This window comes from Mycteria americana, unplaced genomic scaffold (genome assembly GCF_035582795.1).
Source record: "Mycteria americana isolate JAX WOST 10 ecotype Jacksonville Zoo and Gardens unplaced genomic scaffold, USCA_MyAme_1.0 Scaffold_35, whole genome shotgun sequence".
Lineage (NCBI taxonomy): Eukaryota > Metazoa > Chordata > Aves > Ciconiiformes > Ciconiidae > Mycteria > Mycteria americana.
The window spans coordinates 2,124,787-2,141,831 of NW_027445623.1; the positions used below are offsets into that span (position 1 = coordinate 2,124,787).

The window sequence follows — 17,045 nt, forward strand, 5'->3', positions numbered from 1 at the left end:
CCGCTAGCTGCTGAAAGCGCTCTGCTTCGCGCTGCTGCCCACCTCTGCAGCGTGGGGTTTTATGGAGGGCAGCCGGTTATGACCTCACAAGAGCCGACTGGTGATGCCCATGATGACCTCAGAGGGGTTGCTGTGCCACCTGGGAGGGAGAAACCCTGTGGGTTAGCCCCTGCCCACACCTGCAGCTCCCAGAAACAAGGGACCCAGAAGCACGTGGGAGCACAGAGAGCAGCACCTCCTTTGGCTGCCCCGGCAAGCTGCTGGGCCGTTACACACCTCATCCTGTGCCAGGCGGTGGCATGCCCTGTCAAACTCCTGGCAGGAAGGTAGTTTTGTGAGAATTTGGAGAGTTTTAACACTGAATTAGCTCAGGGAATTGCCTTTTTGCACGCGGGCATTGCCAGCTGCTGATGGCAGTGCACTGCGGTGCTTCAGCAGAGGCTGTAGTCCCACGTGGGTTAGTCCAGAGGCAGTGCCGGTTTAAGCGCTCCCCCCGAAACCCGGTGTGCAGGTGCTACAGACAAGCTCCGAGAGCCGGGCTCTTCCTTTTGTTGCCTTGCTGTAAAATAACTCCCGAAACACACAGAGTACGTTTAGAGAGGAGACATTGCCTTATTCTGCGCAGGGTGCAAGGTGGAATATTTCCACAAATCGAGCACACCTATTGCAATTCTTTTCAGTGTTTATACATGAAAGTTAACACACCATGCCTATCTAATACATAATCATCAGACTAACTAAGCATCCTCTTCTTCCATCGGTCCGTATTTTCTCCGCTTCGATTTAAAGCCACAGTGTGATTTTAATCCACTGCGCGTGCTCACAAGGAGTATGTGTGTGGGGGGGCTGTCCTTTCATCCCCCAATTGGGTCGGTGGTCACGATCTCCCCCTGCCGTCTTTACCTTTCCCCTAGTTACTGTTATTCCTGTTGTTTTCATGGCTGTTGTGGTGTCCCTTTATCTTTACGGCTCTCCCGGTAAGAGGATGTTCCCGTTATTGGCCTTCAAAGGGTTACGGCTTCGCATTCTGTTAGGACAAACATATGCCTGTTAGTCAAATATTCAGTGCCCGTACCCTCTTATCTAACTTAGGCATTATCTATTACCTTGAAGATTCTACAATTCTCACAGTCTCGTATGCTAGTTTCTATTTCTAACTGTCTATGACTCTCACACTCTAGTATGCTAATTTCTATTCTAACTGTGATCCCTTCTTAACTACTACTAACTCTTATACTATCTCTATTACTCTTTCTATTTTATCCTAAAATACACACTCATATACTAAAATATTCTAAAATGCATACTCACATATATACGATTCAAGGTGACACTTTGCCCCACGTCAGGCTCCTCACCCACCTCCTTGGGCGTTCGGCAGCCTGCAGGATTGAGCTGTGAGAGCACTGTGCGCATGCCCTCAGGGCGACTATGAGGGAGCTGGGCATGTGGGTACTCCACAGCCCCCTGCGGGACTGGCCTGGGAGCAGGGAGCCCAGTGCTGCCCAGGCTCCCAGGGCTGGGGTCAAGCAGCCTGGTGTGCAGGTCACTTCAGGCTGGAAGACCACCCGATGCAGACTCCCACCTCTACACGCACCCAGGGCTCCTCAGCGTGTACACGTGTGTACACGTGTTTTCACACGGTACTAACGGAGATGACTCTCTGCACTGTGGAAATGATCAGCAGCAAGGCTGGTGCTCTCTTTCTCATTGTGCTGCTGTCCTGGCCTCCCTCCCTGCCTCCCTTCCTCCCTCTTCCCAGTGCTGGGGCCAGCCGCTGTCCCCAGGCCCTAGGAAGAGCTGCTGCAGGCACCCAGAGCGCTCCCCGGAGAGCCCTGTACCACCTGCTCTGCCTTGCTGGCTGCCCAGGGATGTTCCTTAGCCCACGGCCATCTGGGCACTGAGGGAATGTGCTGCTCCTGGCGAGCAGCTGGGTGGGGGCTGCTCCAGGTCATAGAATCATAGAATGGTTTGGCTCGGAAGGGGACCTTTAAGGGTCATTTAGTCTAACCCCCCTGCCATGGGCAGGGACATCTTTCACTAGGTAAGTTGCTCAGAGCCCCATCCAACCCGACCTGGAACACTTCCAGTGATGGGGCATCTACAACTTCTCTGGGCAACCTGTTTCAGTGTCTCACCACCCTTATTGTAAAACATTTCTTCCTTATGTCCAAGCTAAACCTGCCCTCTTTCAGTTTAAAACCATTGCCCCTTGTCCTGTCCCTACAAACCTTGGTAAAAAGTCTCTCTCCGTCTTCCTTCTAAGCCCCCTTCATATATTGAAAGGCCGCAGGAAGGTCTGCCCAGAGCCTTCTCTTCTCCAGGCTCAACAACCCCAACTCTCTCAGCCTTTCTTCATAGCAGAGGTGTTCCAGACCTTGGATCATTTTTGTGGCCCTCCTCTGGACCTGCTCTAACAGGACCGTGTCTTTCTTGTACCGGGGACCCCAGAGGTGGACGCAGTACTCCAGGTGGGGTCTCACGAGAGCAGAGTAGAGGGGAAGAATCCCCTCCCTCCACCTGCTGGCCACGTTTCTTTGCGTGCAGCCCAGGGTACAATTGGCTTTCTGGGCTGCGAGTGCACGTGGCCGGCTCATGTCCAATTTTTCGTCCACCAGGATCCCCAAGTCCTTCTCCGCAGGGCTGCTCTCAATCCATTCATCCCCCAGTCTATATTGATATTGGGGGTGGCCCTGACCAAGGTGCAGAACATTGCACTGGGCCTTGTTGAACTTCATGAGAGGTTTGCTACACCGCTCAGCTTGGTGCCCTCTGCAGACTTGCTGAGGGTGCACTCAATCCCACCATCTATGACGTTGATGAAGATATTCAGTAGCATTGGTCCTGGTACGGACCCTTGAGGGAAACCAATTTGTTACTGGTTTCCACTTGGACATTGCGCTCTTTGGACGTGGCCATCCAGCCAGTTCCTTATCCATCTAACGGTCCATCCGTCAAACCCGTATCTCTCCAATTTAGCAGCTAGAATGTTGGGGGAGACCGTATCAAAGGCCGCACAGAAGTGTAGGTAGATGGCATCCGTAGCTCTTCCCTTGTCCACTGATGCAGTCCCTCCGTCGTAGTAGGCCACTAGATTAGTCAGGCACGATTTGTCCTTGGTGAAGCCACGTTGGCTGTCTATAATCACCTCCCTGTCTTCCATATGTCTTGAAATGTCTTCCAGGAGGATGTGCTCCATGATCTTATCGGGCACGGATGCGCTGCAGGGGTCTGCAGCCTTCCTCAGGGCTGAGCCTCTGCAGGAGCATGGCAGATGTCTGCTGCCGTCAGGCTGGCCCAGCACAGGAGCGGCCCAGGACGAAAGGGCCCGACCTGAGCTGGTCCTTCTTCAATCTGTCGGCTTGCCAGGACAACTGGCCAGGGCGTTTAGGCTGGAGCGCCCTTGGGAGGGAGCCGCGGCCTTCTCCTGCGGCTGCTGGGAAAAGCCCTGCCCTTACTGCAAGGCAGGGTGCTGGGCCTGGAGAAGAGGGAGCTGGGTGTGTAGCCAGAGAGGCTGTCCTCGGTCCCTCTGAGCTGTGTTCCTGCTGGCCTCTCTGCTCAGACACACACTGCCCATTGATGTGGCCTGCCTGAAGAAGGGCTCCCCTGCCCATCACCTTGCAGAGCCAGGGGGACCCTTGCAGAGCCAGTGCGGGACCCGCAAGGGAAGCCCCCCTCCCGCATGAAGCAGCTCCAGTGAGAAGGGGCACCTGCGAGCCAGGATGGCCCCAAGCCCTCTGTGCTGCCCGGCACTGCCTAGGAAATGAGAGAGGGCCCAGGGCCTTGCCGACAGGCCTGCTTCCCTCCTCTTCTCTGCCAGCGGGAGAGCGTTCCTGGGGCTGCGGTTCTGCTCTCCCAGCGACACTGGAGCTTTGTTGAGCGACCCTGGGCTGCGGAAGCTGGAGCTGGACCATCGGGGGCTTCTCCTTCGAGCCCCATTCCCCTGCCCTGTCCCTTGCAGCTGGGGTCACGAGCATCCGTCTCCTGCGGGAGAAAGCTCCCTTCCCCACTAGTGGTGCAAGCTGTTGGAAGCTCCCTGGAAGAACTTTTACAAGGAACATACACAAGTCGAGCTGCCACACATCTTCTTTGCTTTATTATTCTTCCTGAAGGAGCTCCTCGGCCGGCGGGTGGTCGCTGTGGTTCGCCGTCTTCCCGTGAACCTGTACTCGGTACACACAGGTGTACTCGGGGTTTCCCCAGTTGCTCTGCACCTGGAATTTGATGTAGCGAAAGGTCCTGGGAAGCTCCTTCTGTAAAGAAATGGGGGGAGGCATCATTACGCAGGTGGCAAGAGCCACAGCACATCGCCAGAGCCCCCTCTGCCCGCACTCCCCCTGCTGAGGGCCAAACGGCAGCCCTGACGAAGGAAGAAGCAAGGGCAACCAGACCCCGCTTTGCCAGGACCAAGGAGGAGCTTCTCGGTGCCTAGAAAGCAAAGGCCTGGCCTCAGAGGCTTGCTGAGGGGAGCTGTGGAAACCAGAGGCGCTTTGCTGCCTGGGCTGCCGTGGGACACGGGGAGAGTCCCGCTGAGGGGGGAAGACATCTGCCATCCTCCTTCCTGCCGTCTCCCCTGACAGGGACTGTTTCCCTCCCCGGACCCCTTCCCACTGCTGCTTTCTCTGTGCTACCGGAAGGAAAAGGAAAGCCCTTGCAAAGGTGGGGCAGCTGCCTCGGCCAGCAGAGCAAAGCCCCTTTTGCTCTCCTCTTGCCGTCTTCCCTGCAGGAGCCAGGAGCATGGGAGAGCAGAGGGGCTGGCTGGGGTGATCCTCCGCACTCTTTCCTCCAAGGACTTGCAGATAACCCTGCCTTCTTCCCGGGCATCCTGGCCACAGCTCTTGCGGTACCTGCACATGGAATGTCTGAGCGATCTCCTTGTGCACATCGTAGGTGAATGTCCCCAGGAGAGTTTCTGCCGTTGCCTCATCCACTCCCTCAAAGACAAGAGACAAAGGGAGCGGGTCAGGCTCGAGCAGGGCGTCAGAAAAAGGGCATGCTGAGGCCAAACCCGGGAACCCTTCCCCACCTCCCTTGGCTCTAGTGGTAGTCTAGCACAGCTCAGGGTGACCCTGGGTCAGGGTGCTTTGAGCACGTGCTCCAGGATCTCTGCTTCATGGCCAAGGAAGAAGCCCCCAGAGGCACAGAACCCCCACGTACCCCCCACTGGTCCCCCAGGGGATGCGGTGCTCTGCGGTGCTCTGCCGCATCTGTCTGTCTCCCAGACAGATGTCTGAGAGAAGCCCCCGCGAGAAGCACACCTCTGGTACAGCTTTTCCCTGCGGCCGGGCCCCCCCAAGAAGCGCAAGGCAAAGACTTACGGAGACAGCAAAGTCTTTGGGGGCACTGCTGACTTCCCCGGAAGGAGAGACTGCCTCGGAGATATGCCAGATGGTGAAAGCCATCGGCCAGATTTGCTCAGGCAGTCGGATGACCACGTGGCCCCGAGATCCCTGGAAAGCCCAGCAGTTGCCAGGGGCAATACGGGTCTGAAACCAGAAAGCCATGACCATCAGCGGCAAGGCAGGCAAAGAGCCAACAGAGCTGCCTGTTTGGCCAGAAGCAGAGATCTTGCCTTGCCTGTGAGCTGCAATCCTGCTCGTAAATGAGTACAAGTCGATGGGCAGCAGGGCAATATGGAAGTGTTTCTACAAAACCTCTGGGCTCCACCTCCTTTCCCAAGCCAGCTCTGCTTTCTCAGAGCCTGCAGTGACAGGTCTCCCTAGTGTACCTCACCCCAGCGCCCTTCAAAGACTGCGCTGCAGCTGCAAGGTCCAGTGCAGACTTGGACCCTGCTTCAGACTTGGTAGACCAGATCAGGGCCGGGGGCCCAGAGGAGTGTCTCTCACTGCTTCCATGGCTCAGCAGCCCCCACCACTCCCACCCACTCTGGAAAGGGACCCTCAGGGACGCGGTATGGCAGTGGGGCTGTCAAGGACAAAGTTCCTGGGCAAACTGCAGCCAAGGGTGGTTGGCAGGTCGCAGAAGCTGGGTTTCAGCTCGGTCCCCCTCCTGATGGGAGGGCAGTGCTGTCAGGGATTGCGGGGCTCAGGAATGTGATGCAGACTGCAGGGCTGAGCGATAGGGCCGGGCTGAAGGGAAGTGCCGTGCACTTGGTCTGCCAATCCGAAAGCAAGGAGGTGACCCACAAGTCAGGACTTCCCCTGTGCTACCTGCAAGATTGTTTCTGGAGGGTTTGCAGAAGAGAAGCTGAATGGAGAAAGCCACCAGGTCTTCTTGCCTTCCCCACCATAACTCTTGGATGTCCTCTCCTCATCAATGGTGGCACCTGACATGAAGGTGGACAGAGATCAGGAGTTGAAGCAGTGCGTTAGGATGTATATCTCAGGCCTGAAAGCAGAGCTTGGCAGACTTTGGGGGAGTGCCATAGACAAACAGAGGGCAGCGAGACTTCCTGTCTGCATACCTATGGCTTCCGGAGCCCAGTCAGGCATCTGGAGGTAGTTTTCAAGCACCTTCTTAATTGCCGCCTCTGTCAACTGCAGAATTTCCTGTGAAAAAAATGAGAATGGAGAGATGGCAGTGGACACAAACACACACACAGGCCGTTCTGCATGAACAGCGAGTCCTAGCACAGAGCCAAGGAGCGCCTCTGTGTCAGAAAACCCAAGGCAAGACCTGTTGGGAAAGGTGCCGACTTTGAGAATGCCAAGAGGAAGCAGCAGGAGGGAGCCCGGAAAGGCAGCGAGGTCTCTGATCTACCCCCAGCACCCTTACCTCTCTCTTCTCCTCTTGGACACCATGGTCTCCGAGGACCTCTCTTGCTGCCTGCAGTATGTTCCCCCTTGCAGCAGACACCTGAGCTGCCGTCTCCTCGAGCTCCCGCATCTTCTGCTCCAGCCAAGCCTGTGAGTTCCTGGAGGCAAAGGGAAAGCAGGTCTTGTCCAGCAGCCGCCCAGCCTCTGCAGGCAGGCTCCAAATGCCGTGCAGAGAAAGGTCAGACGAGCTTGGGTCACCCCTTGCATCCCCTGGCCCCTTTCCTTCCTCTGGTTTCCAAATGGCTCCCTTCCACCACCGCAGGTAGGAGGCAGGGAAGGTCAGGAGCCCCTGGGCGCGAGGCGAGTGAGTGCAGGCAGCGCGAAGCCAGCTGAGATGGCTCCACAGAGTGCATTTCTTGGCAAGAAAGCGCTCTTACCCCAGAGACTCCAGCTCCACTTCAGGAAGCCGCGATGCCTCCTGCAAGATAAAGAGGGGGTGGGATGGCCTCCTTAAGTAGTTTGTTTACTGCCCAAATTGACACTTTGGAGAGACACTCCGCTGGAGCAAGCACGAGGAGCACTGCCAGGGCTTCCCAAAGGAGACTCCCCTAGGGAGAGCTGGCAGAATTCCCTGCTGCTTCGAGTCACTTTGGAGAGACCCCGACCCCAAGGTTGGGCTCTTTAGCCAGCCACCTTCAGCAGAGCATCTTTCAGGTCTCTGTCTGACCCCCCCCAGGTTCTCCGAGAGGTATGCAGGCAGCAAAGGCACCTTCTGCCAAAGTGCTCCACGCTTCGGCCTGCCACCTTGCGGAGGTCACTCGGGAAGATCCGTTCTCCGTGTTGAACCTCATCCAGGCACTAAGGAGACTGCAGGACGAACAGGAGCACCCCCCACCCCCACCCCCCACCCTCTGCCTCAGCAGTGATGGACATTTTTGACCAAGCACCCCATGTTCCCAGGGGAGGCAGGAGGGCAGAGCCACGGCCTTTGCAGGTCTTGGCTTTCCCACAGCAAGAGACACTTACCTGCAACGCTTCCTTTCCCCACACCGTTGAGCCCCAGCAGTAGACAACAGCTGTGGGTGCCATTGTCAAGAGATGGTTATTTTCCTCAGGAGCTGGTCCCTCTCCCCAGGACTGAGGGGACCATTTTTGGTCAGGCATACTCACCTGACAGGATGGGGAGCAGCAGGAAAAGGAGCCTCAGGACCCTCCTGCCCTTCTGGTGGCCGTTGCATTGTCTAAGAGAGAGGGAACGCTGTTGTTACCAAAGCCCAAGGTTGCTACACATATTTGCCAGGGATCCGTTTAGGAGCTCGCTTGCTACCAGGTTCGTGTGCTCAGCACAGCTGCAAGCATGAGGGCCCAGGGCCTTTGGGAAGGTCTGGCCTGTTGCACACCACCCCTGGGACACAAAGACCTCTGGCCTGACACAGGAACAGCAGCCTGGCCCCACTCGGCTCTCCCCAGAGAAGGGGCAGGGCTGTGCCCCCGGAATGGGATTGCTGGGCTGCCCAGCTGGAAGGCAGTAGTGCAGACAGCCCCCATGCTCTGGGGCTGCCTGCTCCTGCCGGGAAGCCAGGCAGCACGCAAGGCCTGATCCCTCTCTGCTTTCTGGGCCCTCTTGCACCCACCTGCCCAACCTGCCTGGCATCTCCACAGCCCCAGCGCACTGGCCAGACAGAGGGAAAAGCCTGTTCTCCTCCCGAGACCCAAGCACCTCTTTGCTAGGCATCCGCTAGCTGCTGAAAGCGCTCTGCTTCGCGCTGCTGCCCACCTCTGCAGCGTGGGGTTTTATGGAGGGCAGCCGGTTATGACCTCACAAGAGCCGACTGGTGATGCCCATGATGACCTCAGAGGGGTTGCTGTGCCACCTGGGAGGGAGAAACCCTGTGGGTTAGCCCCTGCCCACACCTGCAGCTCCCAGAAACAAGGGACCCAGAAGCACGTGGGAGCACAGAGAGCAGCACCTCCTTTGGCTGCCCCGGCAAGCTGCTGGGCCGTTACACACCTCATCCTGTGCCAGGCGGTGGCATGCCCTGTCAAACTCCTGGCAGGAAGGTAGTTTTGTGAGAATTTGGAGAGTTTTAACACTGAATTAGCTCAGGGAATTGCCTTTTTGCACGCGGGCATTGCCAGCTGCTGATGGCAGTGCACTGCGGTGCTTCAGCAGAGGCTGTAGTCCCACGTGGGTTAGTCCAGAGGCAGTGCCGGTTTAAGCGCTCCCCCCGAAACCCGGTGTGCAGGTGCTACAGACAAGCTCCGAGAGCCGGGCTCTTCCTTTTGTTGCCTTGCTGTAAAATAACTCCCGAAACACACAGAGTACGTTTAGAGAGGAGACATTGCCTTATTCTGCGCAGGGTGCAAGGTGGAATATTTCCACAAATCGAGCACACCTATTGCAATTCTTTTCAGTGTTTATACATGAAAGTTAACACACCATGCCTATCTAATACATAATCATCAGACTAACTAAGCATCCTCTTCTTCCATCGGTCCGTATTTTCTCCGCTTCGATTTAAAGCCACAGTGTGATTTTAATCCACTGCGCGTGCTCACAAGGAGTATGTGTGTGGGGGGGCTGTCCTTTCATCCCCCAATTGGGTCGGTGGTCACGATCTCCCCCTGCCGTCTTTACCTTTCCCCTAGTTACTGTTATTCCTGTTGTTTTCATGGCTGTTGTGGTGTCCCTTTATCTTTACGGCTCTCCCGGTAAGAGGATGTTCCCGTTATTGGCCTTCAAAGGGTTACGGCTTCGCATTCTGTTAGGACAAACATATGCCTGTTAGTCAAATATTCAGTGCCCGTACCCTCTTATCTAACTTAGGCATTATCTATTACCTTGAAGATTCTACAATTCTCACAGTCTCGTATGCTAGTTTCTATTTCTAACTGTCTATGACTCTCACACTCTAGTATGCTAATTTCTATTCTAACTGTGATCCCTTCTTAACTACTACTAACTCTTATACTATCTCTATTACTCTTTCTATTTTATCCTAAAATACACACTCATATACTAAAATATTCTAAAATGCATACTCACATATATACGATTCAAGGTGACACTTTGCCCCACGTCAGGCTCCTCACCCACCTCCTTGGGCGTTCGGCAGCCTGCAGGATTGAGCTGTGAGAGCACTGTGCGCATGCCCTCAGGGCGACTATGAGGGAGCTGGGCATGTGGGTACTCCACAGCCCCCTGCGGGACTGGCCTGGGAGCAGGGAGCCCAGTGCTGCCCAGGCTCCCAGGGCTGGGGTCAAGCAGCCTGGTGTGCAGGTCACTTCAGGCTGGAAGACCACCCGATGCAGACTCCCACCTCTACACGCACCCAGGGCTCCTCAGCGTGTACACGTGTGTACACGTGTTTTCACACGGTACTAACGGAGATGACTCTCTGCACTGTGGAAATGATCAGCAGCAAGGCTGGTGCTCTCTTTCTCATTGTGCTGCTGTCCTGGCCTCCCTCCCTGCCTCCCTTCCTCCCTCTTCCCAGTGCTGGGGCCAGCCGCTGTCCCCAGGCCCTAGGAAGAGCTGCTGCAGGCACCCAGAGCGCTCCCCGGAGAGCCCTGTACCACCTGCTCTGCCTTGCTGGCTGCCCAGGGATGTTCCTTAGCCCACGGCCATCTGGGCACTGAGGGAATGTGCTGCTCCTGGCGAGCAGCTGGGTGGGGGCTGCTCCAGGTCATAGAATCATAGAATGGTTTGGCTCGGAAGGGGACCTTTAAGGGTCATTTAGTCTAACCCCCCTGCCATGGGCAGGGACATCTTTCACTAGGTAAGTTGCTCAGAGCCCCATCCAACCCGACCTGGAACACTTCCAGTGATGGGGCATCTACAACTTCTCTGGGCAACCTGTTTCAGTGTCTCACCACCCTTATTGTAAAACATTTCTTCCTTATGTCCAAGCTAAACCTGCCCTCTTTCAGTTTAAAACCATTGCCCCTTGTCCTGTCCCTACAAACCTTGGTAAAAAGTCTCTCTCCGTCTTCCTTCTAAGCCCCCTTCATATATTGAAAGGCCGCAGGAAGGTCTGCCCAGAGCCTTCTCTTCTCCAGGCTCAACAACCCCAACTCTCTCAGCCTTTCTTCATAGCAGAGGTGTTCCAGACCTTGGATCATTTTTGTGGCCCTCCTCTGGACCTGCTCTAACAGGACCGTGTCTTTCTTGTACCGGGGACCCCAGAGGTGGACGCAGTACTCCAGGTGGGGTCTCACGAGAGCAGAGTAGAGGGGAAGAATCCCCTCCCTCCACCTGCTGGCCACGTTTCTTTGCGTGCAGCCCAGGGTACAATTGGCTTTCTGGGCTGCGAGTGCACGTGGCCGGCTCATGTCCAATTTTTCGTCCACCAGGATCCCCAAGTCCTTCTCCGCAGGGCTGCTCTCAATCCATTCATCCCCCAGTCTATATTGATATTGGGGGTGGCCCTGACCAAGGTGCAGAACATTGCACTGGGCCTTGTTGAACTTCATGAGAGGTTTGCTACACCGCTCAGCTTGGTGCCCTCTGCAGACTTGCTGAGGGTGCACTCAATCCCACCATCTATGACGTTGATGAAGATATTCAGTAGCATTGGTCCTGGTACGGACCCTTGAGGGAAACCAATTTGTTACTGGTTTCCACTTGGACATTGCGCTCTTTGGACGTGGCCATCCAGCCAGTTCCTTATCCATCTAACGGTCCATCCGTCAAACCCGTATCTCTCCAATTTAGCAGCTAGAATGTTGGGGGAGACCGTATCAAAGGCCGCACAGAAGTGTAGGTAGATGGCATCCGTAGCTCTTCCCTTGTCCACTGATGCAGTCCCTCCGTCGTAGTAGGCCACTAGATTAGTCAGGCACGATTTGTCCTTGGTGAAGCCACGTTGGCTGTCTATAATCACCTCCCTGTCTTCCATATGTCTTGAAATGTCTTCCAGGAGGATGTGCTCCATGATCTTATCGGGCACGGATGCGCTGCAGGGGTCTGCAGCCTTCCTCAGGGCTGAGCCTCTGCAGGAGCATGGCAGATGTCTGCTGCCGTCAGGCTGGCCCAGCACAGGAGCGGCCCAGGACGAAAGGGCCCGACCTGAGCTGGTCCTTCTTCAATCTGTCGGCTTGCCAGGACAACTGGCCAGGGCGTTTAGGCTGGAGCGCCCTTGGGAGGGAGCCGCGGCCTTCTCCTGCGGCTGCTGGGAAAAGCCCTGCCCTTACTGCAAGGCAGGGTGCTGGGCCTGGAGAAGAGGGAGCTGGGTGTGTAGCCTGAGAGGCTGTCCTCGGTCCCTCTGAGCTGTGTTCCTGCTGGCCTCTCTGCTCAGACACACACTGCCCATTGATGTGGCCTGCCTGAAGAAGGGCTCCCCTGCCCATCACCTTGCAGAGCCAGGGGGACCCTTGCAGAGCCAGTGCGGGACCCGCAAGGGAAGCCCCCCTCCCGCATGAAGCAGCTCCAGTGAGAAGGGGCACCTGCGAGCCAGGATGGCCCCAAGCCCTCTGTGCTGCCCGGCACTGCCTAGGAAATGAGAGAGGGCCCAGGGCCTTGCCGACAGGCCTGCTTCCCTCCTCTTCTCTGCCAGCGGGAGAGCGTTCCTGGGGCTGCGGTTCTGCTCTCCCAGCGACACTGGAGCTTTGTTGAGCGACCCTGGGCTGCGGAAGCTGGAGCTGGACCATCGGGGGCTTCTCCTTCGAGCCCCATTCCCCTGCCCTGTCCCTTGCAGCTGGGGTCACGAGCATCCGTCTCCTGCGGGAGAAAGCTCCCTTCCCCACTAGTGGTGCAAGCTGTTGGAAGCTCCCTGGAAGAACTTTTACAAGGAACATACACAAGTCGAGCTGCCACACATCTTCTTTGCTTTATTATTCTTCCTGAAGGAGCTCCTCGGCCGGCGGGTGGTCGCTGTGGTTCGCCGTCTTCGTGTGAACCTGTACTCGGTACATAGAGGACGACAGGCAAGAGCCATTGTGGGGCGCGCACAGGCAGAAGGGAAAGCAGGAGCCGCCTCCCTCTGACCTGTCAGCAGACATTCATTGAAGAGGTCACACACTTGTCCTGCAATCACAGACTTCTTTCTTTATTTCAAAACAACCGGGACCTCGCTGGGCAGCTCCCTAAGGCGGCCGCCAGCTTTGGTGGCAGGACCCAGCTGAGGACGTCCCTCTTCAGGAGGACTAGGAGGAGGACGGCGAGCTGCAGGAAGGCGAGGAACAGAAGAAGGCTCCTGGGGGACAGGAGAGAGGGGTCAGGCAGAGCAGGGTGCCAGTTTGTCTCAGCTCTTTCCAACCACCCTCTTCGAATGCCACCGTGGGACTTCGCACCCTGCTGGGCACAACACTCCCAGCTCAGGACTGGCCTGAAGGGCCCAGGCATCTCTCGCAGCTCTACTGTACATCTGCCCAGTGGGCCCCAAAATCCCCCGTGCTACGCCCCCCAAGCCAGGAAGAGAAGAAATACTGCACCATTTCATCCCAGAGAAGGCCAAAGCTGCCCGATACCCTTGGACCACTGGCACGGGCATCCCACTGCCTATGGAAGAGCCCCGGCACCCCGCGCCCCCTGGGCAACTCACCTCAGCCAAGAAGTGATCTTCTGCCTCCTTGACGCCAGCCGCCCCTCCTACAGGCCAAGGCACAGCAGGGACGTGTGTTGGGGTGGGCGAGGTGGACGAGGTTTGGGGGCTCAGACCCCCTCCCTCGTCCCCGCTGAGACCGGTGCCCCCGTGTCCCCCGGGCACGGTGCAGACCCTTCCCTCCCCAAGGCCCACAGCGGGGTTGTCTCTCCTACCAGCCGCACAGCCACCATCTCCTGCAGCAGCGACTCCTCCGTCTCGTCTGCCTGCGCCGTCTTCCCCCTGCTATGGACACCGCGGGGTTTGGGGCTGTGAAAAGAGACCTCGGCCAGCATGGCAAACCCCCGGGTGGCCAACAGGGAGCCAGGGCGCTGCCCATCTCCTGCTGGGGCTGGCACCAGGCACCCCCGCCGTCCCAGCACTGCACAGACCCACCCCCCGCCCCTGTCCCACCCCAGGCCTGCGGGGCGTGGAGGAGAGCCTGGGAGCTGCTTAGAGTTGTGCAGAGCTGCTTCCACGAGTCCCGAGTTGCTCAGAGATGTTTTGAGCCGCTTAGGAGAAGACAAAGGGCTCTCCACAGCAGGCTGGAGGAGCGGACAGGAGCCACAAAGATGTCTGCAAGCGGCACAGCTCTGCCCGGAGCTGCTCAGCACCCCCCACCCCGCTGCCCCGGGTTTCAGTCAGGGCCCCACGGCCACTCACAAAGCTGCTGGCTCTCGGAGGCCTTCCCGTCTCTCCAGGAGGTGCTGGAGCTTGCTCCTGAGCAGCTGGACAAGCAAAGGTCCCGGTCAAGAGTCCAGGCCATGCCTGCTCTGAGGGGGCTTCCCCCCACAGACAGGTTGAGCCCCCGTCCCTCCTGTCCCCAGTACCTTCGTGACCTCAACCTGCTCCTGAAGACCTTCTCTCAACTCTGGCCAGGGCTCCCACTGCAACGCAAGCGGGACACATTGCAGGGAGCCACGGTGGGAAAGGGCATGCCCAGTCCGACCCCAGGGCACTGGGAGGTCAGGCCAGGGACAGGGCAACAGGCACCCAGGTGTCCTGGGGCTAGCACCGTTGCCCAGCAGCTCCGGCCACCCCGTGAGGGATTTCTGGAGGCGGGTCACAGACCTTGATCAGCTCCCGCGCTGCCGGGCCTCCGTGAAAGAGCTCTGCCTGGCAAAGAGGAAGGAACAGGAACATCTCCAGGAGGAGCAGGCGGTGGAGCAGGACCCCCAGGACACTGGCCAGGGCCCAACGCCAGACGACCCAGCACCCCCCTCCAGCCCATGCCTGAGTTCCTGTTACACACGGCGTCCCCAGACACACCAGTGAGGGTCACTCGTCCCACCCCCTTCCCCAAAGCCAGAGCGCTGTGCCTGCAGACCCACATCGGGCTCCCCTGTGCAGCACAGCCACAGCCAAGAGCCTGGGGCACAGCCAGAGGCCCAATCCCTCCATCATGGCCAGAGGCCATATCCCAGAGTAAACATCCTCCCCAGCCACACCACTGCCCGTGGCTGCTGGGGTGCACGGACCCAGCACTGGCACCCCCCTCCCTGACCCCGTCAGGACAGGCCTCCTTCTCCCCTCTACCTTCTGTGCCTCTTCCAGGCTGGCGGCTGCCTCCCTGTTTGCCACCTCAACGCGCTCCTGCGGGAGAGGAGAGGAAGAGGAGCAGCCATCAGGGCACTGAGACGCTCCCAGGAGTGCACTCCCAGGAGTGGCATTATCCCCTCCCGGCTCCCTTTGGGCACTTCCTTTGCCCTCGCGTCCCCTCTCCTTCCCAGCCCTGCAGGCACTGTGGGCAGACAGAGGGACCCCCAGGCCCAACTCCGGACACGGTCCACATCTGGACATGGTCCTGAGCAACTGGCTCTGGGTGACCCCGCTTTGAGCAGGGGCATCGCACAAGGCAAGATGATCTCCACAGCTCCCTGCCAACCTCGACCACTCTGTGATTCGCTAAACTCACCTTCGTCCGGGCCATCCCCTCCTCCAGCTGCTCGATCTCCTGGCGGTTGTTTTCAAAACACCGCACCACAGCACGGTTCTGGAAGAGGAGCCAGACAACGGCACTGAGCCTGACACAGCCCCAGCCGCCGCAGCTGGGGGACGCGGGCAGAAGAGGGGACACTGACCTGCACGCTGAGCTGCTCCGTCGTCTCCTGCAGCTCATCCTGCTGCTTCCTCTGCGTGGGGAAAGGAGAGGTCAGGGGCTCAGGTCTTGCAGCCCCAGCCCCCGGGGACAACACTCCACACCTACCAGACGCTGCAGCAGCTCCTTCTGCTTTTTTGACTCTGCGGAACACCTTGCCAGGCGCTGCCGGAGCATGCAGAGCTCTTCCTTCAACTCTTCCGTCTGCATGGCTGCACCTGGGGGTGGGCAGCCAGCAGGGTGTGAGGGGCACAGCCACGGGCACTTGTCAGGCACGGACACTCGCGGACACGCTGCCCTACCCTGGCACACAATCGCACACGGACACGCAGGTGCACTCAGGGGAATGCACCCCCTGCACGGCTGCGCACAGGCACGCCACCCTGCTCATCTGCAGCTGTGCCCAGCACCGCGGGTGCTGGCACAGGTACAGCCATACGCCCACGGGGACAGCCATACACCCCCTTGTGCTCCCCAAGCACGGGCGCACCCGCCTTCTCTCACGCACAGAACACGGCCACGCACATGCGCAGTCAGGGACGCCCGGCGCTGGCACGGGAGCCTCCCCGCACAGAGGGGCACCGTGAGCCACCTGCACTGACGCGCCTGCACCCCCCGCAGCCAGCAGCCCTGTGCGCACACACGCACCAGTCCTGTGCCCGGCTTGGCCTTTGCCAGCTGGGTGCCCTGGACTTGGCTGGAGGTGGGGGGGGACCCCCAGGGACCGCTGAGGAGACAAGGAGCTTCCCCACCCCTGCTGTGCCGGGCACCCGCGGGGCCCCTCCTGCTGGCGGGGCTGCCCTGCCCTGGGGCCTCTGCGACACCTCCAGCGTCACCATCCTGCCCTGTCAGGTCACAACACCCCCCGCCCCCGGGACCCCCTTCCTTTTGGTCCCCCACCAGCCCCAGCAGCGTAGGCGTCCTCCCCGCCTGGCCCTGCCTCGGCCCGGGCTACTGCCTTCCCCCCACCGCTCGCAGCCGCACACAGACCCCCGCTGCCCCTTGCCCAGCCGTGGCTTGCGGGGACTGCGGGGATACTCTGCCCTCACCCTCCTCTCCCCCGTCAGGGGCCTTCGGCTGCACAGCGGACGCAGGACAGGTCGTTGGCGACTCCTCTCCAAACTCCTGCCCAGCAGCACCGAGCTTCTCCTCGGCACCGAGCCCACCAGCACCGAGATGCTCCCCCGCCTCCGGGAGCAGCCCCCTTTATACCCACCAGGGCGCCCGTGTCACAAGCCCACAGTGACATCGCGGTGACACGGCCACCGCTGCTGCCCACTGTGACACGGCAATCACCTCCCTGGGGCTGGCGCCAAGAGGTGACGTGGGACCCAGCCGCGGCCACCGGGGAAACAGGCCGTCACTCTCAGCACCCACTCCTGGTGCACGGGCAGGAGAGACCGTGGGCGCCGCGTGTCAGCGTCTCCCTGCGGGGTACGCCTGTCCCGCAGAGTCCAGCTGCGGCAGCTCCTGGCCCCAAGTCCAAGCAGGAGCCAGGCTGCGCACGCACTCCCAGCAGGCACGTGCAGACGCTCACACGCACGCGTGCACCATGGATGTGCACAGATGGACACACCGCCTGGGCTCCAACAAAGGGCTCACGCCTCCAGCCCCCGTGCTTGCAGGCTCCCGAGAGGTATGGACTAGCCC

The 17,045-nt window shown here is 58.8% G+C and overlaps 1 protein-coding gene across 1 annotated transcript; it reads right to left on the reverse strand.

Annotated features, from left to right (window-relative positions):
- Positions 1–4,097: 4,097 nt before the first annotated feature.
- Positions 4,098–8,451, reverse strand: LOC142403481 (SUN domain-containing protein 3-like). Its single transcript, XM_075489733.1, has 10 exons — positions 8,351–8,451; positions 7,887–7,957; positions 7,743–7,792; positions 7,154–7,194; positions 6,736–6,874; positions 6,425–6,509; positions 6,171–6,286; positions 5,319–5,486; positions 4,848–4,934; positions 4,098–4,253 (listed from the first exon to the last, which is right to left on the reverse strand). The coding sequence occupies exons 1-10, from the start codon at positions 8,449–8,451 to the stop codon at positions 4,098–4,100; spliced, it is 1,014 nt and encodes a 337-aa protein (XP_075345848.1).
- Positions 8,452–17,045: the final 8,594 nt, after the last annotated feature.

What these genes read in the sequence shown, in the direction of transcription:
- LOC142403481 (XM_075489733.1), bottom strand. Translation starts at nt 8,451, where the DNA reads ATGCCTAGCAAAGAGGTGCTTGGGTCTCGGGAGGAGAACAGGCTTTTC. An exon ending in GCTGCTCCCCATCCTGTCAG is followed by an intron (nt 7,793 to 7,886) that starts GTGAGTATGCCT and finishes TGGCACCCACAG; the next exon opens with CTGTTGTCTACTGCTGGGGC. An exon ending in TCCAAGAGGAGAAGAGAGAG is followed by an intron (nt 6,510 to 6,735) that starts GTAAGGGTGCTG and finishes TTTTTTTCACAG; the next exon opens with GAAATTCTGCAGTTGACAGA.